Here is a 27,183-nt window from a genome sequence, read left to right as displayed (position 1 = left end):
ACAGTATATTACGAAAAATAGCACCAGGTCACTGGAAAAGACCAACTGGGATGATGCATTCTGCCACACCCAAAATTAATCCATCCATTCATTCATTTCCTACCACTTATCCTGTTAAGGGTCACGGGGGGAGGGGGGGAGGCGATGTTCGGGCGAGGGGTGGGGTTCACCCTGGACGGGTCACCAGTCTATCACAGGACCAACACATAGAGACAGACAACCATTCACACTCACAGTCACACCTACGGTCAATTTAGAGTATCAATCAGCCTCGTCCCCTCTTGATGTCTTTGGACTGTGGGAGGAAGCTGGAGAACCAGAGAGAACCCACACAGGAACAGGGAGAACATGGAGACTCCACACAGAAAGATCCTGTGATGGAGCCGGGGCTCGAACCTGGAACCTTCCTGCTGTGAGGCAACAGTGCTAACCACTGTACCACCGTACCGCTTCACACCCCGCTGTGTCTCTCATGCTGAAATCAAACACATGGGAAGGTGTTTGTATGTGTGTGTGTGTGTGTGTGTGTGTGTGTGTGTGTGTGTGTGTGTGTGTGTGTGTGTGTGTGTGTGTGTGCGTGCACGCATTGTGACTGTAGTAACGGGGTGAAGGGGGAGGGCTAAGAGAGGGAGAGAACACTGGAGAGAGGGCGAGGGAGGCAGGGGGAGGGGTTTGTTTATTTCTGTTGTGTTTTTGATGGTAACTGCGTCTCCTCAGCCCAAAGGGGTGAAGAAAGCGGGGAGACGGAGAGAGAGAAAGAGAGAGAGAGAGGGAGACAGGAACAGGGATGATGATGATGATGATGATGATGGGGAGCGATGGAAGATGGTCGGCGATATGAACAGCGACGGGAGACAAACACAGCAAAGGAGAGAGGGATGGACCGACACATAGACGGATAGAGGCAGAGCGTGTGTCAGTCCGCCGCTCGTCGCCTAAACAATGAACGCGCTGTGGTCGCTGCCGGCAACACATCGTCACGGCAACCGGAGCCAGAGGGGTGCGCACTGAGCGAGAATGAGACAGAAAGAGGGGGGATTGAGTGTGAGAGAGAGAGAGAGAGAGATGGTGCCTTCCTTTAAAAGACTGATCCTTCCTTTGTGTGTGTGGTTGTTGTCTCAGCCGGATCATGTGTGTGTGCGTGTGGTCGGCGTGTGTTAGCAGCCAGTTGTCTGACACCATGATCTTCTGTAACCATCTAGGTGAATACAAGAAGGATGAGCTGCTGGAGGCGGCGAGGTGAGTATCAGACTCTTTGTTTTCATTTTGCCGTTTTCCTCTCCTCCTCCTCCTCCTCCTCCTAACTTTGCCACATCCTTTCCTGTTTTCTCTCGTCTGTTCACTTCTTTGCCACCCTCATGTCTCTCTATTGCTTGCTTACTTTCTACTCCAACATTTCTGTTTCCTTCCTCCTCCTCCTCCTCCTCCTCCTCCTCCTCCCCCTGCTGCTTGTTTCCTCCCTTGTCTTGTTTTCTCTCCTCCTTCCTCTCCCTCTTTCTTGTCTTCCCAGTTCTTCTACCTGTCTTCCTCCTGTTTCTTTATTTTTTCCACCTTTGTATTTCTTCCCCTTCATCCCAGTTCTCTCACCCCCCCCCCCCAACCCCTACTTTTCTGCTCCTGGTCCTTGCATCTTCTTCTTTCATTTCATGTTACCCTTTTATCTTATATCCTGTTCTTCATTTCTCCTCTTGTCCCTCATTTCCCTCCTCTTCTCTCCCTCTATTTCTCTCTGTTGCTAAAGGGGAGCTAGAATGCTCTTCCATATTTTCTGTCACATATATTTATAGACGGGGCTACAGAGTTAAATGTCCATATTAGAAACGTGGGGAATGTTTCAAATAATGACTGAAACTGATATAAAAGTTCAGGGAGAAACTCACCTTATGGGATGTCCTAATATGGTCATCTGCTTCACACCCAGAAAGTACAGGAATTCCCATCCGCAGGCTTCCAGAGGTTGGCCAATCAGAAGTAAGGGGGGTGCTTTAAAGAGATAAAGAGCTAAACAGCATTTTTATCAGAGAGAAACCTAAGCTTAGATGCTGCTAGAAGGGCCAGTATATGATAATAATAATGATGTCTTTTTTGTTATTGAAATATTCTAACACTTAAATTGAGTGCCAGAATAAATGAGTGTGACACCCCCTGAATCTTTCTTGCTACTTTTGTTTGAATTGCGCCGTTTGATGCCATCATCAGAAAGTGTATACATATAATTGAAGCTGGCCTATTTTCTCCAAGTCTTACGTAAATGCTAAAGTACAAATTGAGCAACATAGCTACAAATAGAGAATAATCGGGGGTAACGCAGCGGCATGTGTCAGGTGTTGCGTAACAAAGTCAGGTTGCATGCTTTTTTTTCTTTATGAAAGCAGGGAGTATTTGTTCAACGTAGCATCTGTCTTTTTGACGGCAGGTGAAGGCCACTGTAATAATACAAATGCTTTATTATGTACAGAGGGAAAATGTATGATATTGGATTTGTCCCGGCTGTAGTATTGGATATATGAATGTGATGTCAGGCCTCTCCGAATCAAGTGAGCCCAGTACATACATGGGGGCCCAAGCGTTTTTTTTTTTTGTGCACATGGTATTGTTGCAGGCGGTGCATGTGGGCATCATTTTTGTGTGTGTGTGTGTGTGTGTGTTTGTGTGTGTGTGTGTGTGTGTTTGTTTCTTTTTCTTTCTTTTCTTGTGAAAATGGCATGGCTTTAATTTTTTTGGATTGAGTGTGGGTGGCTGAGTGCTCAATGCCTCAACAGCCTCTCTTATCCAGACACTCATTCACACACACACACACACACACACACACACACACACACACACACACACACACACACACACACAAAAACAAAAATACACGGAAGCAGCTGGCCCAGCATAGCAGCACCCCAGTGTATTGTGGGGTCAGCAAGCTGTTTAAGTGTGAACTGTGACCTCAAGTGTGTCGCTCTCACAGCTGAGCCACTGATTTTATATCACTATTTTTCAGAGGAATTTCATTTTGTTTCTATTTTTTTGTGTTGTGTTTGGAAAATAACTCCCACACATAGCTTCTGGGATATCATTGTTTCTCTGATTTTTTTGTTTTGTTTTTTGGCCCACATAGCATCCCTGCACTGTGGCATACAAGGATTTTAAATAAAATGGATGATGGACTTACAGTGCAACAGAAAAAGTGGATTAATGACAGACAGACGGTAAACATGCACCAATTTATAGGCCATGCTAGTAGATATTGACCTTTGACTGCCTACTGGCCTGCGACTGCAGTGGCGGATGCTAATCTGTTGAAGCTCTGGTTCAGTCTCCACCAGCTCCAGAGGGGAACCCGCTATCTCTGCAGCATGCCCCCCCCAGCAAGTTTTAAGTAGAATACAAGGAGATTATTTTGAGCTTTTCTGCTGTGAATTTGAACCAAAACACTAAAAAGTGTGGAGGTCAAACCAAAACACAAAGCTAAAAGACTCTGCTATTCCGCTGTTATTAATCCTCAAAAAATGATCTAACTACGGTAGGCAACTGGACTCAATCCTCTTGTAGTCCAGTTGCCTAGTTTGATCATTTTTTGAGGATTACGATGACCTGGATAACTGAGAATATTCACAAATACAGCCTGTTCTTGAGTGCCTGCTGTGTTTCTGTAACGTGTGCTTTTTAGAAAACTTCTCCCCCTCTACAAGGCTTTGAGCTACAATGAAAGTTAATTTTCATTTCTCTTTATTAATCTATGTCCATTTCTGTTCACACTGTAGGTCAGTCTATCTTATTAAATTTTCAAATGGTGAGTCAATGGATGCAACCTTCCTTTATAGTATTTACAACAAGGTGGTAAAATACGCAGAGAGAATTTGACACAATCGATCTCTTTTTGTAAAGTGAAAGATGCTGGGTAATGGCAGCAAGCGTGGACGAGGGGAGGAGGAGGAGGGTGAGAGGAAATCAAGTTGAGGGGAGCAAGAGATGGCACATAATGCTTGTAGGAGAGGTGAAGGAAAACAGGACGGAGAGAGGAAGTGAACAAAGATTGAAAGGTGTAGAAACAAAGACGAGGAAAGAAAGGGCAAGCGAAAGACAAAAGTAAAAGGAGTGAAGGAGTTGAGGGGAATATAGAAGATTAGAAGAATAAACCTTTTCTTTCTATCTGACAGCTTCTTCCTTAACGGCTGTCACAGTGATGGGGGTTGGATTGGCCACTGCCATGGCAACACTTCCCTGTGGCCATCCAATGCCAGGGCAGCGAGCCCAGGAACCAGGAAACAGATCAACAACATGAACAAAATCTTAACTCTTTTGTGGCTATGCTGGTCATCTCTACCAGCTTTTCTTTTTCTTTTTTTTAAGCTCGTTTTAGTCACAGGAAAACACACCAAACACACCTTGAACCACGTCAGTCTCTGCAGATGATATTTCTCCATCTTTTCCCTTCAGTCTGAGGCTTCTTATCTCACTCTCTCTCTCTGTTTCTCCCCCTCACCCTCCTGCAGAGAAAGAACAGGGCTAATCCTCTATGTGGTGGATGTTTTCTCTCTAATGTGTGCATGTACTGTTTGCAGGAGTGGAAACGAGGAGAAGCTAATGGCCTTACTTACCCCGCTCAACGTCAACTGCCATGCCAGTGACGGTCGCAAGGTAAGAGCAGAGCTTGCACATGCAAACAGCGACGGCTGTAAAGCTGGAACCGGCCCGTCAGCGGCGTTTTCTGTTTGACTGCACGACAGGAAAGTCATCACATTTGCAGAACCAACCAGCTGGTGCTATTCATCGTTGCCATTTTCAGTCATGAACATGAATTAATTTCAGTTAATAAGTTGACGCTCAGAGTCAACAATAGCAGTTGCAGGGGCAGCTCTCGTCTGTGAAGCCGGAAAACACGGCCGTGGAGAGAAATGAGTGTTTTGAAGGTAGAGAGGTTGTTGTTTGATCAACTTCAGCTGCGGTTACTGCAGTGGCTCACATTTTCTAGAGGGTAAGCACTTGATGTGTGGTTATACCTCAGCCTGAATATATTAGATATGGAGTCCACTTTCCTCCACGGCACAGAAATGAAGCCAGAATTTGTGGGTATGGATATGGATGTTTGGACCCAGGAACTGCACAGTAATGATGGACAAATGTAGTTTTCTATTGAGGTCCTGTCGAGTTTGATCCCAATTGACCATTGACTGCAGAACGGCTGGTTGTCACGACTTGAAACGGTTACTGTTATGGAAAGTCAGCTGTAAATTTCCTCCTCACATTCTGGCCTACAATCCCAGAACAAAAGTCCTCAGGTTTCTCCTTGTCTACTTGTACTTCATTCACAGCAGCTGTCAATCCCGATGACCCCTTTTTATAGCATTGAATAGACCGACTGGAAAAAAAAAAATTCTCTGCAGAGCCCAGGGTTAGTGTAGCAGCATTATTTGATTATTGAGCACAACCGTCAGGTTCCAGAAGTAAAACTCTCCTCATTCATATCCACCATAGATGAGTTGATGTTGCCGACTCACCAAGAGAGAGCAGCTCATGAAACACTGGAATCTGCTGTTGTAGTAACCTCAACTCTGTAGGTTATCAACCTCATTTTAAGAAAGCCATAAGCGGTTAGCAAGGTTTTATTCGCCTGATGAAGGAGAATTACGAAACTACCAACAATTCAGTAACTGTGCTTATTCGTGCGGTGCGCTTTTAGCCAGCTTTTACTGCACGCCTCCCCGCCTCCATTCACAGCCACCTGCAATCAATTGAGAAAAACGTAGCCACAGAAACATGATTTACCTTTCTGATGATAAACATCAATTATTTTTATATTATTTATTCATTGACACCAGTGACAAGTTAGTGAGCAACAACATAATGGTAATTGTGTCAGGAAGTGATTATTTGGAACAAATCGGGTTCGAAAATATAATTTGCAATTCTTTATGGGTTTAGCAGACCTTTAATTTGAAGACAAGATAATTTTGTACCGTTTCCTCTCTTTTTTGTTGTTGTTGCCATTTTCCATTCATGTGTTTGTGGCAAATCCAATATTTCATTGTCAAGATGAATCTGCTCCCTGGTTGAGTTGGTTCCTGGCTTTTTATATGAGGATTTTCTAAGATGTCAGTAGAGGAGTGAATTTGGAAATTCACTCCTGGAGCCGCAGCTGCTCTGTAAATGTGTGGTCGCCGTTTAGCGCCGTAGTCAAATCGAAGGCCATGGATGTGCGCAGTGCGTTTCAGACGTCAGTCGGAGAAGAAGCCATGGAGAATGTTTATACATTTGCACCCAAGAAGTCCTTTTCGCTCATTACATTCATACTTGTATCATGAAATTCTTGGTTATTTTGGGCAGCTGTGACGCACAAAGCTGAGGATACTGAGTGAGCTTAGGGGAACAGCGAGAGCAGCGTTTATAGCCTCTCTCACCGTCTTGTTCTGGTCACACGATGAAGGGTTTTTATCACTTAGCTGTATCTTGTATGTGGTTTCCTGAGAGTGAAAAGTGTGCTGGGAAAATACTGGTGCAATATGTCAGGTAACACCAAAAGTTTACTGGCTACAAGGAAAGTGTTGTGTTTATATTCTGTATAAGTAGTTTCATACTCTATGTAAGAAGAAGCTCTTGGTCACGCATCGGATGCTCAGCGGCACCTCTGGATTACTGATTTGTCCCTCAGATGAATAATAGTAGGAATAGACTTATTTTCTGGCTTTTGTTGAAGTTGTCTCAACATGCTGCTGTTTTCCAACCACCAAAGAGGAAGCCTGCTGCTTCAAATATATAATTGAATTTGTAAAATAATGAAAAACACAATGTAGGTCAGACGGAACGAAGGAATAGCAAGTATGTGGGCAAAGAACTCGGCTGCTGAGAGAACGGTTCACAAAGTTCTTGATTACAATCGGTAGACCAGTATGAACATGACACATAATCAAACCATCAAATAATATATCAGCAAGAGATCTTTTTCTGTAATAGTTGAACGCCATAAAATAGATTTTCAAGCATGTCTGATGTTCTCTTGGTGTGAGAAGCAAGATATTGAAGAAAAGTGGTTCAAAATGATAGAGGCATCTTCAGAAAACACAGATTGATGTAAATAATTGTCCTCTAAAACAGAGTCCACTTGATGTGATGGATGCTATGATAACTGCTGGGACCAGTGCACCAAAAGGGTTCCTTAACTCTCCGGTGACTGTCATATAAACGCTCTAACAGCCTTGAGGGTATAATAATCACTGGTACTTCAGAGCTGTTGATGCTGCTCAGATGCAGTTTGTATCCATCATATCACTGTCATTCATTACAGGGCGAGAGCATCTCTCCCCATTATCTATTATCTGTGCAGGTGGCCCGCCAGGGATGAGACATGAAGGATGAAAACGGTGTAATTGAAAATGTTTTTTGGAAATGCAGGGGACAGACTCAGGAGACCAGGAAGGAAAGTTGAAATTTAATGGTTCATGAATAGATGAACGCAACCATATGCAGAATACAAAATTGTGCCCAGGCATGTTCTGAGACGACCTCCTCTGCAGTCTGTATTTCTGATGCTCTTTAATTGCTGAGACTGAAAGCAGCCATGCACAGTAGATGGAATATATTTTCACGCCAGTGCAGTTTTATTCTTGTTATGGTCTTAGGGGTAATTTAATGGGGATTTACGTTCTCACTGCTAGCGTAAATTATTGAGTGAAACATGCTTAATAACTATAGATACTTGGTGAAATAAAGTTGCAAAGAAAACTTTCCTTCTTATCACACTAAGGCGACAAAAAGCATAACCTGGATGCAGCGTTCATTCCTGCAACAGTTTCAGATGCAGTCATCGTCGCAGCAGGCAGATGTTGACTGCTGTTTGTCATGTTGTTTTCCTGTAGCTGCAGATTCTATTCAAATTGCTTTATTTTCCGTAAAGGAACTTCTCTTGTGCAGCGGACAAGCAAACAGACCAACAACCAAGCAGTAATGGCAGTCGTATTACTTCTGAAGTGCAGAGGTACATGCTAAAATCAAATGCAGTTTAAAGTACCTCTTAGCTAAAATTCCAATCAAAATAAAAAAAATCCCATGTACAGTGTCAACCCCTGCTCTCAATGAAACTTGTGGCAGCCATATTGGATGACTGACTTGAACACACTTGCAGACATCTTATTTCTGCTTCATATTTTGGGCATTTTTTTCAATAAGATCATTTGTTTTTTTTCAGCAAATTTTGCTAAATTAAAAAAAACAAACTTTGACATGTACAGTAATAAGCACCAAGACTACATGAAAGAAGGGGACGTAACTTCTTGGCTTGCAAATTGAAGCCAATACCGTATGTATTGTAACAACGTTTTCCTTCTAACAGCCAGCAGAGGGCGACGGTACTGGTTGAGCTTGTGTACCACCTCAGTAAACACTAAATGTCGAATACTAGTTTTGAGTTGTCTTCATTACAGCATCATGTTTATGTTCACATTTAGAGTAAAATAGACAATAAACAGAGGCTTTGTTTTAGGGCGGGGCTACCTTATGACTGACAAGGGGCAGCCACAGTGAGCTTTCCCATCTCCACCATGTCATCCAGATACAACTAATTGTGCTTGAAAAAACTACAACAAGATGGTGATGGCCAAAATGACAAACTCAAGGCTTCAAAACATCAAATCTGCAATGTGTGGCTGCCCAAACGTTGGTGTGGAGGCCAGAGAAGGTTCGATTTTGCCCATCAGAAGTAATCGATTAATGAAAAAATACAACCGACAATTAAGCTTTGGGAACCTTTGTTCTGTGGTAATATGATACGGTAAATGTGGTGATGCCCACTTTAAAAAACACAGAATCAAACGGTCACCAACGATGACCATCGTATCAGAACCCTTCTGTATATTCCTGATGATGCGTTTGACAGTTCCAGCCACTTCCTTCTCTTTCCGTCTCTCCTCTCTTTCCATCTCTCTCCTCCTCTTCCTCCTTCGCCTCCTTTGCTGTTTCATTTTAATTAGAAGTGGCACAGGCTCTCTGTCCCAACATCCCTCCTCAACAACACAATCACACACACACACACACACACAGATCTGGAGCATAAATGTTTTTTGTGCAGATGCCCTTGGTGAATTAAAAAAGCTCTTGCTTGTACACAACAAACACTCGATGTTAATGTTATATTAGATAGAGAGAGAAAGAGAGAGAGCGAGAGAGAGAGAGAGAGAGAGAGAGAGAGACACCAGCTAAATGGCCCAAAGTGTTTGGATGTGGTTATGATCTAGAAAAGCAAGTTCTAGAATGGTTAGTTCCAATTAAGTGAACTCATAATTTGGGGTTAATTTCCATTGAGCTGAAATGAGGACAGGAAGTGGTACTTAGAATTTGATACTAGTACCCAACAGTTTAACTTTGGTACTTTATAATGAGAAAGAAAGTGTAAATATCGTTTGCAACTCAAACATATGGTTGTCTTGTCCTCTGGTTGTGTGTCACCATGGCCGACGTTACATTTCACCCCACAGGTATCGCAGGATCATTGTCATCATCATCTTCTGAAAAGTGTGAACATCACTCAAGACCTCGTCCAGTTCAGTTTCTTTCCCTTGATCTTCGCTTTTCCTCTAGAAAACATGGACTGATTTCCCCTGCACAACCCAAGCTCCAGCAAGAGTTTCTTATTAAACTGAGCTATAGTATAGACCCAAGCAGTAAAGCATGGACCTCTGTGTGTGTGTGTGTGTGTGTGTGTGTGTGTGTGTGTGTGTGTGTGTGTGTGTGTGTGTGTGTGTGTGTGTGTGTGTGCGCACGCGCACACACACCATGATTGAAGGCCCATCACAGGGGGATATTATTAACACAGCTGAGTGGAGAGTTTTATCTCGCTGCCTCTATTGAAACCTACTGCTTACCCCCACGCACACTCTCTCTCTCTCTCTCTCACACACACACACACACACACACACACACACACACACACATACACACTCACACTCACACTTGCTCCTGCAGACATTGCTTCCTCTGGAAATAAGCCTGTGCTTTCTGACGCCACACTGCTCTTTATATACACACACACTCAGATAACCACAGTCTTGTTTGTTTTCTTTTATTTAACATCTTTTTCTTCGGTTTAATTTTCCCTTCTAACACCCATCACCTTTACTGACACTTGCATTGGAAATGACATTTAATATTCATGTGTCAGGAAACGTGTCTGAATGTGTGTTTGTGAATTTTTTTGGGGACCTCATCTAACCAGCGAGAATCATCTCAGTACTCGCCTCCATGCTGGCACCAACTTCAAAGAAGCAGCTCACTGAAGAGCAAGAGTCAGACTGACAGAGAGAAAGAGAGAGAGGGGGAAAGAAGAGAGAATGCACCCGTTTTGAAGCCTTGTTTAAATGTTTATTAGGCGAGCTGATCCCTCCTGCGAGCGCCACGCTGACTGACAATGTTTTATCAGCTCTATGTAGTGAAAAACTGACAGAAGTTTACTTTTCAGAGCAAGATGTGTTGATAATTGTTTGTATTTTTTTCCTAATATTTTTGAGGAAAGTACAGAAGGAAAAAAAAAGAGTACAGGAATGACAGAGTCTGAATTGTAATGACTTTATTTTAGCCCTTATGAGCCGCGGGATCAGCTCAGAACATATCTCATATTAAGCCCTCATCTGTCGGCGTCCTGCGGGATCCTGATGAGGCAACAGATCAGAGTTGAGGCTGAAGGGGTTCTCGTCCCTCCGGAAGTTTTTGTCACGTTTACAAAACCTGGAAGACGTGTTCAAGGTTGTAGGAAGGACTGTGAATTCTGCTTGAGAGGAGACATTTCATCGTGGAAGCAGGTTTTTTTTTTTTTTTTTTTCTTCTCATGTGAACGTAGCGTCTTTCTGAGAGAGATTACAGAATAAAAAATATCCGTAGGCATTTGTTAACTGTGCAGGTGACAAATGGAGGAAAGGAAGACGTAATAATCTTTTGTCAGTGACAAATTTAACCTCTCGCTACCATGAAAGCTTGATGGCACGTTGTCATGGGAGGACAAATTATGCAGCCGTCGCTCGAGCAGGTTGTTTATCATGAAGAACTCAGTAAAGTAACTCAGTTGAGCCGTAAAAGTTTTTGAAACGGCTGCCGTGGTTGAGAGGAATGTTTTGAAGGGAGGGTTCAATTTAGTCTCATTCTTTTTGTCACAACCTGTTAAAAACGGCAGGTATGATTCAAAGAAAGTATTTTAAAGCCACCATGAGATAACGTGGAAACTTTTTTATGAATTGGTTTTACTGAGACCACCCATTAAAAAAAAAAAAACCCTCCTAAAATGTCTTGGTGACAACAGAGGTCAGAAAATGCTTGCCACATATATTTAGCTGTCAAGCTAAATATATGTGGTTGGCTCTTTCTGACCTCTGAAGTCACGAGGAAATAAAACATCGTTGAGACACTGGGATTTTTATTGAAACACAATTTAACAGGAGTTTCTGTTTTATCTATAAAACTTCCACCTTCTGCTTTTGAGATACTGTAAGATTTTAGACTGAAGAGCATCTTGTTGGCATCTAGAAACATGTGCAAGTCATCCACCAGATACTGAAAGCGCCAGTGCGTTATATGATGGTATTATATGATCATTTATGAGCGTTCTCCTGAAGTTCTATTCTCAGAGTGTCTGAAGGTCCCGTTGAGTCAGCGAGAGGTCGTAGTGTTCATAGTTGGCAGGCAGACCAGACAGACAGGTGAGAGATCTGAGTGAGCACGGAGAGCCTGAGATGACAAGACTGTAGCTTATTCATCTTCCACGCTGTCGGCTGGACTGAGATCTGTGTGTGTGTGTGTGTGTGTGTGTGTGTATGCTTCCAGTATGTTTATCAATCCAGCTATCTGATACCTCTCTTGTTGTCCACCATCTGATGTGATTGTACTCAGGCAGTAGAAAGCTGGCTGAACAGACTTTGGCGAGGCGTTACCCTCTTTCTCTACAAGCTCCTTTCAGTAGTGAAAGTGATTCTTGATGGGGTTTTTTTATCCACATCTCATAAATCTGTGACGTTTAACAGCCAACGAGCCTTTCAACATTCATTTCATAATAAGAAAATCTGTCAAACTTTGATAATCTACACTTTTATGAAATGGACTGAACCTTTAATCAGTTTTGTAGTTTTCAGTAAAAGAGAATTTGCAAACTTAATGTCACTGATTATTAATGGTGGTTTTTGACTATTTCTACGTTTTACATATCGACAGTAAACGAAGCAAATAGAAAATCGTTTTCGAAATGTGATTTATTACAATTTTAGCATGATGGTTTTTTTTACTTTTTTATTCTGCAATATGTCTTATTCAAGATGAGAAAAACATATATTATGAACATGATGACAAGGCCGACTTGGTTGGTTTTTTAATGTTTATGTGTCGATGCTGGCAATTGTTGATATTACAGTGGCGACGAGGAAGCAACGACCTCCAGCAGTGGCCGCTAGCATCACAGCTGACGTAGCTGCTGCTGCTTCTTCGCTGATCTTAAACAGTTGTTGCAGAGGTAACTCTGTGTTGGTTTAGGGAGACAAAGAAGAAGATTTGTGTCTGGTTTGCTACACTAAGCAGAGCCAGCAGCGCTAACGAGATCCAATTTCTAATCGGATAAATAAATATGCTTCTTTTCTGGTTATACAAATGTGGCTTAAACTCAAGTATTCACCAGTACTGATGCCAGAATATTTACCAAAATTGAGGCATATTAGTTGCGGAATCAGAACAATTTTACACAAAATGACTTTGGGCGCCATGATCTGTCCCTCAAAATGAAAGCAGCAGTGCTTTATTTCTAATTTTCTTGTTCAAAAGGGCTATGGGAGCTTTATTCTGAAACACTTCCCCAGTTGATTGTTAAGCTAGCACACGTACTGTTTATTTACAATATTACTTGTCTCTCTCCCCTTTTAACTCATGTTTCATCACAGCTATTACATGGAATGCTCCCAACTCGCTTTATCATTACTCTCATGTGATTTCACGGTGTAATTAGGACATAAGATCTTTGTGGTTTGAGCAGTTAACGTTTCTATACAGCAAAGGCCTCAAGTTTTTGACTTGTCTGTTCATTCCCCTGTCACATCCTCAATAAGAGATTTAGCATCTAATTCCCATTTTGTTTGGAGCTCATATCCGAAGCCTCTTATACAGAGTAAATGTATGGATGTGTCAAGGCTGCAAAAGTTAATATTTGTTTTTCATTATCCATTTGATTACATCCAGCGACTCCTAACAACCTCTGTTTTACTTTGGCTTAAACAGATTGGAAAGGATAGATCTGTAACTATTTGTTTATGATGGAGCTGGCTATGATTGTGTGCATCTATGCAATTGTAAACAGTCGGATGCACAATTGGTATTGTTCTCACATTCTGATGATTGATTCTGTAGAATCTGCACATCAGTGACACATCACATGGCCAAATGGTTTGTTTGCACTAGTCTATGTGTGTTTCTTCAATCCGGTGAATCAGGTACTGGAGTTATGGGATGAAGAAGCTCGTGGATCTATACAAGCAGTAACATTCGAACTACACACACACACACACACACACACACACACACACACACACACGCACACACGCACACACACCCGTGCGCCACACACACGCCACACACGTGTGCAAACAAAAAGCTCCAAATGGCTGTTCACCCTCCCAGATAGATCATGGCCCGTTGCTACGACAACTGCTGACAGCTAGCAGTCACCGTTGTCATGGGAACAGCTTGATAGGCTCATAAAGAGAAAAGGAAAACACAGAGAGAGAGAGAGAGAGAGAGAGAAGCGAATGAAAGACATGAAGGGAAAAATGGGAAGGCATAACAAAGCGAGAGCCGTAACAGATTGTGCTCTGCGTGTGTTTTTAATTGTGTTAAATCAACTGTGTTATTGATATTTTTCGATTGTTTGCCCCTTGTTTTGTTTTTTGTATTTTTTTTTAAAGACGATTACATTTTCCGTCAGTCAACCAAGTAGTATCACTTTGAATGTGCAGCTTATATTCCGATGCTGAATATTTCTACGGAGGGGTGCAAACACTGTAAATGCTACACATAGAAATCTTGGCTGAAACTTAACCCTCCACAGCTTCCCTCGCTCTCTGCTTTCTTTCTTTTCCTCCCACATTTCCCTCCATCATCCCCTTCATTCCCTCCCTCCACTCCTGACTGCTGTTAGCTCACAGAAGGGCTTTTAGATGATTAAAAACAAAGTGGGGGTCTTTTTTTTATTGCTTTTGTTCACTTTCAGTCCACCAATGATGATTGAATCTATTTGCACTGTAGTCTTTCCCTTTAGGGCAACATATTTCATTAAGTCTCAAAGGACAGTTGAAGGACACAGACCGCAAAAACAGAACCATTTGATTAGTCGTAAAAAAAAGAATATGAAATAGCATTTCAATTAAAAGGCATCACACAAGTAGGTAATGTAGCATTGGACCTCTGATAATAGAAGAAATCCTTGAGCAGGATAATACTTATTTAATTCACTACGGCAATTTATTCTGTTTGTAAAAACATGCAAAGGTTTCTTCAGAGTCATTAATCATTGGAGGCAGACATGCTCAACCAGCTAAGATTAGCAGAAGAAATCCTTTTCAGAATCTTTACAAGTTAAGAGAGTGATGCAGTAATGAGTCATACCATCTTGAACGTTGGGCTCCCTCGTCTCAGTTTTTTTTTTCCTTTAATTAGTTGTAGATGACTTGTTAAAAGATATTGTAAAATTTTGTTCTATATATTGTAAAATGTGTCATGAATGTCAAAGCTTTTAATGTGTCTTAAAAACACTGGTTGCTAACAAGTGGCTAAAGAAGACCAAAGAGGTTTTTGCAGACCTGAAAGCAGAAAACAGACGAAGATCAAAGCTTGTTATTGTGGCACTGAAATCAGGAGTCTGTGATGTTGGTCTGTGAAGATTGTCTCGCAAAACAAAACGTAAGTCTCATAAACCTTTGTTCACCAAATCACGTGTTAAAATCCCATTTTTGGTCAAGGGAACCTTTTATGATGCTAACAAGGGTGCATAATTCCTGCAGTTCTCTGTTTAGCTTTCTATTTTTTCACCTTTATCCTCCATTATTTCATCATCATCTCATTCCCGAGGAAAAAAATTCAGCAGTCTAGATCTTAAACCTGCCTTTTGTGTTTGAAGAGGGAATATTATGTGGATTTCTTGGAGTGATAATGATGTAAACAGCTCAACCTCGCTGGCAGCATCTGCGCTGGTTGAAAATACGGTGCAATCACATTTTAAGATCCTTGTTTTAATGCTGAAGAGTCACCATGGGGCCTCGAGAGTAGCGACAGTCAGAGAAAAGAGAACAACTTCACTTTTACTCGGAACGCTCGAAAAACTCTAACCTGTTGTTGCAGTGTTGAAATCAGTGGTATTTGCCTTCAGATGGATGCTGCTCAGAGACGTTTAGCTAATGAAGTTTTCTGCTTTTCGAATATAAATGTTGTTGTGTGGATGCTGTGGTTGGATACGGTTTTAACACTTCTGTCCTAATTGTGTCTCATTAAATCAGTCGTACACACACTTTACTCTTCACATTCTGTCCGTAGACGGGTTGCTACAACGAGCAAAATAACATGTACAGTGTTCATCTGGTTTTGTTTACTGGCGGACATTAGCAATGTGGTTTTTCCCCTCCCTTTTTTAGCTACTTTGTCCATGGCAACAGCTTCGTGGTGATGCAACTGTATATACACGCACGTGTGTGTAGCAGGTCGCTAGTGCTTAAGATGCACTAATGACTGGATAGATGCTTCACACACTTGTGTTTTATATGTATGATGTGTACACAGGCGGAAACACACCCATAACACACACACACACACACATACAATAACGCTGCATATAAAATGAGGATGATGACAAACTGTGTACTGTGTTCTGCTGCTTCCAAACACTGCTGTCACAACCTGTGAGCACTCGCGTTCCTTCTGTCCGCTCCGCTCTGCTCCGCCTCTCTGGCACTGCCTCTCAGACGCACAGCTGACGGAGCTGCAGAGATCACAGCACATGATGTATTTTTCAAGATCCCATCTGAAGTTTGTTCAACACTGCGCAGGAAATGGGCTCAAAGGAAAATGCAACCAGGAGCTAAATTGTTAAACACCCCCCCCAACACACACACACACACACACACACACACACACACACACACACACACACACACACACACACAGTTCCACTGTTGATTTAAGTTAAATGTAAGATAACAGTTCTTGTATTATCATGTACCTTTTGAAGATATGCTGCATATTTCACAAGATAAGTACTCAGCTTTAAAATGGAATAGATTTTCTTTCTTCAGTTGGTTTGTGAAAACCTCTCGGATAAACAGCCTTGGGGGTTTAATCACTCTTTTACTGGGACAAAAATACCTTATTTAAAAACTAGAAAGTTAGTCAGCAAAGCACTTTTACAACAGGCATTAATTAACCCAGTTTTTTTTTTTTTTTTTTTTGTCATTCCTGCGAAGGTCTTACATCCTGGCTTTTAACATAATTTTAGTTTGAGTTAAACGAGAACTTTTTCTGTTAGTGGGTTAAGTTGTGCAGCGTCCATGTTGAATGGCGGACTTGAAGTCAAAGAAAACCAGACAGTTTCGTAAGTGAAAGCCTTGTCTTTTAACCACAGTTTTGCCTGCCATGATGATTCTTCCCTTCACTGTTTGTTGTCCAACTGAAACACCGTAGAGGCACCAGCAGAACTTGCAAAATGCCAGTGTTGGGCAAACTGAGGCATAATTCATGTGTCATCCTCATTATATAGCAGATGTGTTGGTCTGACTGTAAAAGTTATGATGTTAGTTGGAATGATGTGTTATCAAGAATTTCAAAGTCCATTTTCAGTCGGGCCGACACAATAATTTGACTAGCGGCTTCATACAGCTTCACGCTGCAGCGACTCACTTCGCCACGATGACACAGACCAACGCTAGCTTGCTCAGGTGCTGCAAAACATCGAGCAGCAGTACTCAACCCTTGTCTCTGGACTACACTGAAGTACTTCAATATGCCCCCTGTCATTGTGTGATTTCCTGTTGTTCATTTGTTGTTTTCTTCCTTGATTTGTTGTTGTTTCATTCAGCAGTCTTAGAACCTGCAGTCTTCCCAGTAAATGGTGGTTCATGTATGCCAAGGCAGGCTTGCTCAGTGCTTTAAGGTTTGACTTTTGTTTGTTGGTTGGAGATTGCGCTCTCTCTCTGTGGTTGGATCCAGATGGAGTCTGGCTGCGGACACAATTCACAACTCCCAGACTTTTCATTTGCTTCCTAACGCCTCCACGTCGCTTCCACCCCCCAGTTCTCACCTGTGGCTTCATCATCACCCTGCTGTCACCACACCATAATGACTTACTGCTCAGCTTGCAGTGCCAAATGTGCGGAATCATTTAAAGCAGCCGTGACATGAGTGTGTCCATCTAGACACGGAGACGCTGCTTTGACTGCTGCAACACATCCCTGTTGGTGTGTTAGTGGCTTATAAACCAACACAAGTAAACACAGGCACTGCCTTTTCTCTGGTTAAATGTGTTTATTTGATATTAAAGTCTCAACTGAGTTATTCTGGTGTTTATCTCGTGAGGCGAGACAGTTTATCATGGTCGTTACAGGATATAATCGCTGCTAGATGCTTCAGAAAGGCCTACATGGGGTGAATTATTTACATGGTGGGAAATAAGGACGACGACGACAAAATAACTGTCAGGAATTGTACAAAGGCTAAGTTATCAGGCATGGATTTGGCTTGCATAAGAATACAGTATAAATATATGACTAATAAAGGTAATATAGAAACCCTTTGGCGTTATGGCCAGCAAAAGGCAATGCTGTATCTGTTCCATCAACTCAGGAAGCCTTGTCGCGGCGCTCCTGATATCAGGTGAAAAACATGAATATGTGTTGTCAAATGTGAACTTGTGGTTCTGTCATACCAGCGTCCCAAGCTTTCTTCTTCCTCGGATGTGTCTGTAGTAAAGCAACTGTAATCACAATCGGCTTGCAGACAAACGTGGCAGTTGAATAAAATGAAGGACTGAATAAATGAGAAACGTTCAGCAGAAAACGACCCACCCCCATTGTTCCAGGTACTGCAGAAAGTACTGCGTCCTGAGGTGGGACTGCAGTGGGTGAAGTCATGTACCCTGGAATAAATATAGAAACTGATTCCTGCAGTCGAAAGGTTTTAGTTCCTTGGGTAAGTTTAAAAAAAAAAAAAAATCCAAAATGCTGCTGTTAGTCAGGAAAACATTCACTAAACCCGGCATGAACGGGTTGGTTACCCAAACTACAAGAAAAATAGTAGGGATGTCGGTCGTATTGCAGCATTCATTCATCTACAAACCTCTTAGAAACCCTAAACTTCTGAACAGCCATCGGGAAAATATGAAACACATCTCATATGCTTCCATATTAGAAACGGCTGTAACGCAGAAAAGTTAGTGATAGCCAAGTTTCTCTGGCGTACTGACAACTTCACTTCATTCAGAGGTTCTGTAACTGTTCTGTAAGAAGTTCTGCCATGTTCATCTGATGTGAAATGTAATGCATTTCTAACAAGCTCAGTGGGGAATTTATTTATTTATTTTTATATCTGCCCGTTTGCTGTGTGTCGTAGCTTTCGTCCCACATTTATCCGAATTTGATCTCCAGCACACCCAACAGTAAAATGCATTTTATATTATGTCTAAGAGGCTGAGTTTTTTCATTACGTTCCCGCGTAACAAGTTCCATTTGACTGAATAATGGGAACATTTCTTTGACTGAGATCCAATAGAGGGAAACTACATGGAGAGCTGAAGCCATCTCGTTTCAATCCAATCTTAACACATTCACGAGTGCAGCTTTGCATCAGTTTTACGGCGTTAACTTTAGTCCTTATCGCTGTAGTTCGGTTCACTGGGGGGAAAAAAATGTTTCGTCTCGCCGAGAGGAAGTGTGGGACATGTTCTTAGATCTCGCCGCTGGGAGAAAATGCTTTGTATTCTGGGGCTGATGGTTCTGATGGGACACAAATAGGAGCTAAATTTTGTTTTTCCCTCCTCTTGTTCCTATGGTTCATCTCTGCCTCTTCAGTCCACACCACTCCACCTGGCAGCAGGATATAACCGCGTCAGGATAGTTCAGCTGCTGCTACAACACGGAGCAGATGTTCATGCCAAGGACAAGGGGTATGTATTGGGGGATAAGTCAGAGTTAACTGGTGTTACTGATGTAAGGGAAATTCCAATTCCTACACTGGTGTAGTCTTTTCATCACATGGACACAAATCCTCCCTGCACCTGAACTCACCACTCCCTCCAACTGGCTCTTACAAATACATACACGAAGGGTCTGAATGAACTTAACACAGTTGCAGCTGTGTTGCCGTGTGCTGTGTTAAACCGGCTGTATTGTGGCTGTGTGTACGAACATGGACATTGTGCGGTTGAAGAATGTAGTCCCCAAAGAAAACGGTTGTCTGACGGAATGCAGAGTGCCAAAAATGTTAAAATTGTAGCAAACAGGGTGGTTAAATGGGTGGACTTGTTAGTGGGTAAAAGACGTGTTTGTTCTGGTACTCGTACCACAGTGGCATCTTCCTTTTCTCCCTGCTGCTACATCACGCCGATTCCCCCGACAGAGGACAGTCTGACCATCCTCTACGTCAGGTGAGACTGATGCCCAGTTAGTGTCACATGCAGCTCCACATCCTTAGAAATGAGCTATCCCTTTAAATATGGAGTAGCCAGCAGTCTGCAACCAATCGCATTCCTCACATACGAGAAAGGACAGAAAGAGACGATGCATCCTATCTTCGCCAGATGCCCTTCCTGACTCAACCTTCATAACTCCGTTCCCGAGCCGGGGCTCAAACCCGGAACCTTCTTGCTGTGAGGCGACAGTGCTAAACATTGCACCACTGTGCTGCTCTCCATAAACATTTTTGATTTTTATTTATTTGACCCATTACAGGCACACAAAAAAAAAACATTCAAAGGACCATTAAAAATTCAGATTTTACCTGTTAAAACAAATGTTTATTGCTAATTAAAGTGTTTGGTTGTTCTCTAGTGGTCTGGTGCCGCTACATAACGCTTGCTCCTATGGACACTATGAAGTTACCGAGCTGCTGCTAAAGGTAAGAAAATCTCACACATGGACACACACACACACACACACACACACACACACACACACACACACACACACACACACACACACTCACACCCACACACACAAAAGTAAAGATTTTGGGGAGGGGGGATAACCTGGCTGGTTTATCATGGCCAAGCAACACAAGACTGAAACCTGGTCTTTGAACAATAAAAGCAGTAGTTAACTGCTGTTAGTTTTGAAAACAAATTTGAAATACTAGAAGACCAAAATATGACCAATATTTTATTGAAAAAAGGACTCATGTATCATCAGGTTGTACTGCTGACCTTCCTTTTAACAATGAACTAAAATAAGGAAGAAAGGATTGTCATCGTGGTCCTCAGCCAGCCTGTTGTTTTCCAGCACGGGGCCTGTGTGAACGCCATGGACCTGTGGCAGTTCACCCCACTCCACGAGGCAGCATCTAAAAACAGAGTGGAGGTCTGCTCTCTGCTTCTCAGCCATGGGGCCGACCCGACGCTGCTCAACTGTCACAGCAAGAGCTCTGTGGATATGGCGCCCACTCCTGAGCTGAAGGAGCGACTCACATGTGAGTGTTTCATTTACATAAACTGCAGCTGCGTAGTTCTAAATGACTCATGGTGCTGAATTAATGAATGGGTCGCATTAGTGAGGGGGTATTTACATGTATGGGGCACTTATTTCTGAACTTATCTGAGCACACCTAAAAATGTGAATCCCTCTGCTGTGATATGAGAGCTGTTGTTTTCTGGAGCAGAAAATAGGGGATTATGGGTATGAAGTGAGACAGATATGATACTAATATCTGATAAGCAGCAGTTCGACATGCTCGCAAAGCTGAGCAGAAGACAATAAAAAACCTTGATGTTTTTTGATTTGTGTTTAAACGGATGAAACATCCCTGGAGGAGAGTGCAGCCAAGTTCATCCTCTTTAAAAAAGAAAAAAAAACACAGTGTTTTAGTACCTCAAGATTTATTTTTGCCTCTAAAATATTTCACTTGGGGGAAAAAAAAGTGTTTCATCCTAATGTTATCTGATGGCGATTTCACAAAGTAGGTTATATTAGACAAGGCCTGATAACCTCCATCTATCACCAGCTGCTTCAACTGTTGATGGTTGTGGGGTTAGGCGAGAGGCGGCGCCCACAAGTCAGCAGTCCATCGCAGGGCTCACGTGGAGACCGACGACCAATCACACCGACGGGCAATTTAGCTCGTGTTCACACCAAAAGGTCTGTTTTCTGATTGAACTAAAGCGAGGATGATACATTGTTGCAATTTCTCAACCGGCTCGGTTCGCATTCACAAAGGTCAAACACAACCAATTCAAATATTGTCACTTGGCAGCAAAGCCGTTCGGTGATTGCTTACACAGTTAAGGCGGGTAGACGACAAATCCCTGGCGATTTTTACTGTACATCATGGAGCATTGTCTGCTTATTCTCATGTTGGTGCTGATCTGGACTGCATATCAGCAGACTTTAACGGACCGCACATATGAACGGCTAGGAAGACTGCGGCAATTAAATAATGCATCAATACATGCATGTCGCAGAAGATGCTCCGCTATCGGACGGTCGTATCACAGAAGACAACAGGCAATAATGAGAGCTTACCTCCATGATTTTTCCTTTGCCATACAAGCGCGACCAGTGGGGTAAGTGGACAATAAAAAGCTCACAATCACATACATGCTAAAATCACAAAGTTGACTCATCATACAAACGGAATATGACGTGTAAAATGGCGCACTTCCTGTGATTGGTGCAGATGGGGTTCACATCAGAAATAAACCACTCAAGAGTTCACTTGATAGCGGTCTGAGACCACCCCTACCAGGCAGACCAGAGAGCGGTTGACTGGTTCGCACCTGAGTTCGACGCCAGCGTTCACACCAACCAAAATGAACCGCACCAAGGAGGTAGACACACCAGGGTTCAGTTCAGCTGGACTAAACAGGGCTGGTGTGAACGCGACCTTAGAGTCTCTAATTATCCTAATAAGCATGTTTATGGTATGGAAGCCGGAGCACCCAGAGAGGACCCGTGCAGACACGAGGAGAACATGCAAACTCCACGCAGTCAGACCCTAGCTGGCTGACAGATTTGAAACGCCTCACGCAGTGCAAGGAGAAGTTTTACATTTAAGTTTCAATTGTTAATGTATAAACATTTGTAAATAAGAATATATATTATGTGTATTTAAAAAACAATATCATATTATATTTTGGTCTCTTCAGGGCAACAATCTTCGTTAGTAACACAGTTAAAAAAAGTAATGATTACCTGAGGTGGATTTTGACTTTTTTCGAAAAGGATTAAATGTACGGAGCAGGAGATGGAGGCTTCTTCTGCAAATCATTAACTCAACCAGCTGTTTCTGCTGCAGGCGTCTTCACAGAATTCTCAAACTTTGTCTTGGGGCAGCGTGCAACATGGCCGACACTACTAAAGGTACTAAAGAACAGAGACAGCTGGCCCTGCTGAGAGTAATTCCTCAACACCTTGATCCATGTTTGTTGTCCCAAGACGACCTCGTCCTCCTCTACTGTTTGTTTAGTTTCTGAATATTCCATCAGTCAAGTAAAAACAAGGACTGTGCAGTAAATTGCATAATCAAGCATTTTGGGGACTTAAACAAAAGAAGCATGATAATTAAATCCAACATTTTCTTTACATCTACAGCTACCACGGACTGAGAGTAGACAAGCTGAGTCTTTGTCTCTGCCAGAAAACTCTCTGTGAGTCTTTGAAAGTTAATTAGCGAGTCAGCTCTCTGGCTGCCGCGCTTGCCGCTCTATCTTTGTAGTGAATCAGATCAAAGACAAAATCAAATACTACAACAATTTTACTCCATCTTAAGTTACGTCCAACAATAATGAACAATTATGCAACAACAACGCTCTTGTCTGTTGTTTGTGTTTCCGCGAGGGTTAGTGGGGCATTTGCTGCAGGAGAGGAGATGTAAAACTGAAGATTCATGAGGATTTAATTGTCTTTTGAAAATGTATTCTTTAACTTCTTCGTGTACAAACTGCATTGTTAGACTTCAGAGATGGTGACAAGATGTTAGTGGATCTTTATTTATGTTCAGATGATATTTTGTGCCACTTCCTTTTGCTTTTCCTGGATGCAGTCGTTTGGCGAGGCCAGGCGGAGCGTTTGAGACTCTCACACTGAGCCTCTTTTAGCCTTTTTTAGCCTTGAACACACAGGTGGAGAACGAAATGAAATCCAAATGTCTGTTGAGATACTTTATTGATTAAACGGCTTAGTTTGCTTGGGTTTTTTTTTTTTTTTAACAGTTCAGTGTAAACAGTTTTATCAGAGTGAGACAAGTTTGTTGAAATGGGGTTTTGTATAAATATTGAGATTGTTTGCAGATGAAAAGAATGCATCTACTGTCAGAAATCCAGAAAATTAAACGATTCACATCAGCACATCAATTTCATTGATTCAGCAGCTGGTTGCAGAAGTGAAAGGGTCATTTATGGAAATAACAGGCACAATTTCTTCCTAAGAAGTCCTCATTGCAACTGTATTACCACAGTAACCCATAAAAATATAATGCCCATTTTGGCCAAATGTTTTTATGTCTTAAGTCCAAGTGACTCTTTATTTCAGAGCTACTCAGGTTCATTGGGCCCATTTCAGTCTATGTTTTGACTACATTTCTAATAAGCAGTTATTAGGCACATTAGTTCAAAAGCTGTACGCTGTCTTTGCTGGTCGCTGTTTCCAATGCTGGATGAATGACTCCATCAGCATAAGGAGCCGGTACTTCATCAGTGGTCATTTGGTTATAAGCTGTTCTGTGATTCTGCTCCATGATGTATCCATAATAAATGTTTATTTATGTTTTGTTTGTTTTTTTCATTTGAATTATATTCCCTGTCTACATGGAGGCTACTCGTTTGGTTCCAAACTAAAATGGCCGTGTCTGTGTGGGTGTGGGTTTCCTAGTCACTGCACCAGCGCCTCCTCTGGTCAGTCAGGGTGCACATTCGTGAAGGAGAGTTAGGGGTATATAGCATGATCCTCCCATGCTTTACGTCCCGGTGGTGAAACTCCTCACAAAAATGAAAGGAAGTACTTTCTTGCAGGTCAGACTTTTCAGGGGGTAAAATAATATTGTTGCACTCACATTGAAACAAAGCCAGCTCCTCCAAAGGTTCCTAGTTCCTGAGGAAAACTTCCTGTGGTCAAAAAAATGCTGAACATGACATAACAAGGACTTGTCCACCCCAGACAGTTAGCTTTCATACTGTTTGACATGAAAATGCCTGCTTTTAAGCTAAGAAATCAATGTTATATGACATGCAGGTGATTTGTACAACAGGCATAAATTATTCATCGTCTTTTCTGGGATTTCACAAGTCCAAGTAGTCTCACATTTTTGAGAAATCAGTAAGTTACACAGAAAGAAGAAGTTCTTTTAGAAAACAAGCGAGTTTGTGGGGAAGAATATAAAATGCGTGTTTACATCTTTTCACCATTCCCTTAAAGCTGTGACGTATGTGTGTGTGTGTGTGTGTGTGTGTGTGTGTGTGTGTGTGTGTGTGGTGCTGTTTAAGTGCCTGATTATAAATGCATGAATGTTGTCGCTTCGTCGGTAGATCAGACTCCTTCTTTATGTGGCCTGAAAAGCTTCTGAAGCAAAATAGCACATTGTTTGTAATTTTGCAGCTCCTGCGGGATAATCGCTGGTTTCCGCTCCAACTGCAGCGCACAGACAGTTGCGTCACATGTTATTAGCTCCCCTCTTGTAAAAAAAAAAGAAAAAAAGAAAAACAACAACTTTGAAGTAATCTTTCTGAAGTATTGGTATGCTCCAGGGTCATTACAACTGAATGAGCGTATTGTTAGAGCCGTGTTTGAAGCTCTGGTTTTTAAAATGCAAGTTTTTTTCATTCAGTTGAACTAATAGATGTTCTTTTGCAGCCCTCTGGTTTGTATATATATAAAAAAAAAAAAACCCTGTCAGATGATTTAAGAATACGACTGAAACAAGGGGTGGTGGTTTCTGATCCTGACATGTCGACATTGCGTCTGTGCAGATGAGTTTAAGGGTCACTCGCTGCTTCAGGCTGCTCGGGAAGCCGACATGGCCAAGGCGAAGAAGACCCTGGCACTGGAGATCATCAATTTCAAACACCCTCACACACATGAGACAGCACTGGTAGGAAACACACGCACACTCACATTCACGTACATATTGCTCTGCGCATAAAGACTTGGACTCGGGTGCAGGGATACAAAGGTGTTGTGTGTGTTTGTGTTTTTCAGCATTGTGCTGTAGCATCGCCGCACCCCAAGAGGAAACAGGTGACTGAGTTGCTGCTGAGGAAAGGAGCCAACGTCAACGAGAAGAATAAAGAGTGAGTATTATTCAGGGACGCGCCATGTTGGATGTTCTGCAGATGTCAGGAAGGCTCATATTTTAGAACTGATGTGGTGGATAACCAGTGTTTAGTGATCTCAAGATGAGCCGTACAAAAACAAGTTAATATACATATTCTCATTTTGTATATACCGAGAAACCCTGGTAAGCTTTGCGAATCTGAAAAGTAATTCTTGTCTTTTTTTTCCAAATTTTCATTCTTTTTTTATTCTAACCATGCAGAACATGAACAGAACAAAATGAAGTAATTCGGTCTATGTGATAAACACAATGAATAAATAATGAATAAAACCTTAGATATATAAGTTCCCCCTGATTACATATAAGAAAAGCCCATAAATTATATATTTTCCTCATATAAACAACGGATTATTGGTAAAGAAGAAGAAACTTAAGCAAAACGTGGCTTATATGAATGTCATCCATCAGACTGATACTCTTCTATTTGAAAAAAAAAAGAAGAAAACAATCATTTGCTCATAACCACTTTCTAGACCAACTGCACTCCATCAGTGAGCTGATTCAGAACAGCTGAGTCATCCGTGGCCGACTGCAATATTATAGGTCTGAAAGTACAAAAGGTGGTACTTTACTCAGATGAATACAAGAGCACCAAAGTCAGAGATTTGTCTTTTCTGTATTTGCTCCATGTTGTATTATTTTATATTTTGATGATGACGCCAGATACTGTCAAGGATCACCATCTATCCTCGGGCACCGGGACTTTTTTTTCCCCCGGTCGTTTGTAGTGCTATTTGTTGCCATAAATTTGCATTATGAGGGAAAATCTTGGTGTCAAAGTTATGAAAACTACAAACTTCAACAGAAAACTTTATTGAAATGCTTTTAAGCCTACATTAAATCATAAGAGAACGTTTTAACATGATCTTAAAATGAAAATCACAAGGAGCTTAACTTAATCATTCAATAAATGCCATAAGCAAACACATAAATAAACAAAAATAACTGCCTGAAGTTTCCATTGTACAGAAAGCATGAAACTGATATTTGAGTCTCGGTTATTAGACGTGGCAGCAGTAATTGGAATCACATAAATGCTGAATATTCTGATCAGTCAGGTTGCTAATTGATCAACTTGTAGCGCTAAACGTTGCCATCCATTGAACAGTGCTACTCGCCAGGCTAACATCAGAAAGAATGTTCTTGGACTCACCTCTCCTTCACTTTTGTTTTGTCTCCACCTCTGCAGTTTCATGACGCCTCTCCACGTGGCGGCTGAGCGAGCTCACAACGACATTATGGAGGTGCTACAGAAACACGGTGCCAAGGTGAAGCACACTTCTTCCTCCATCTATGGAGCCATGTGTTAGAATTGTCTCTCGAGGTCATGCCCACATTGTTATACGTTCATGCTTTTTATATCCATCTGTAAGCCTGCCTACACTCATCTGCTTATATAGGAACGTATATATAATAATCATCATAAATGGTTTGATGTCGTTGTTGTTGGTCATCTTTAACATTCCTACTTGATTGAAGTATTTCTTATTGCAGGAAACACCTCAGTAATTTGAAGCATCAGTGTTAAACTCAGATTTTTGCGTGTCAAATCCTCAGAATCAAAGAATAAGGGATTCTTTTTTGCAGTTTTAATTTTAATGAGAAATGGTATATAATAATAATAATAATAATAATAATAATAATATATGATTTATAATT

The 27,183-nt window shown here is 41.8% G+C and overlaps 1 protein-coding gene across 1 annotated transcript in view; it reads left to right on the top strand.

The window, feature by feature from the left end:
- LOC147244148 (poly [ADP-ribose] polymerase tankyrase-1-like) overlaps nt 1-27,183 on the top strand; it is an 84,460-nt gene that overhangs the window by 31,210 nt on the left and 26,067 nt on the right. The window contains exons 5-12 of the mRNA XM_086186751.1: nt 1,203-1,239; nt 4,557-4,632; nt 19,059-19,153; nt 20,037-20,103; nt 20,484-20,670; nt 25,160-25,281; nt 25,389-25,480; nt 26,714-26,792. Of these exons, the coding sequence (XP_086042877.1) occupies nt 1,203-1,239; nt 4,557-4,632; nt 19,059-19,153; nt 20,037-20,103; nt 20,484-20,670; nt 25,160-25,281; nt 25,389-25,480; nt 26,714-26,792 (755 nt within the window). The remainder of the gene's footprint in view (nt 1-1,202; nt 1,240-4,556; nt 4,633-19,058; nt 19,154-20,036; nt 20,104-20,483; nt 20,671-25,159; nt 25,282-25,388; nt 25,481-26,713; nt 26,793-27,183) is intronic.

This window comes from Aulostomus chinensis, chromosome 19 (assembly GCF_037954235.1).
Source record: "Aulostomus chinensis isolate RoL2024-O1b breed Wild chromosome 19, RoL_Achi_v1.0, whole genome shotgun sequence".
Lineage (NCBI taxonomy): Eukaryota > Metazoa > Chordata > Actinopteri > Syngnathiformes > Aulostomidae > Aulostomus > Aulostomus chinensis.
Note: the sequence above shows the minus strand (reverse complement) of the source record. Positions and strands in the feature narration are given on the sequence as shown.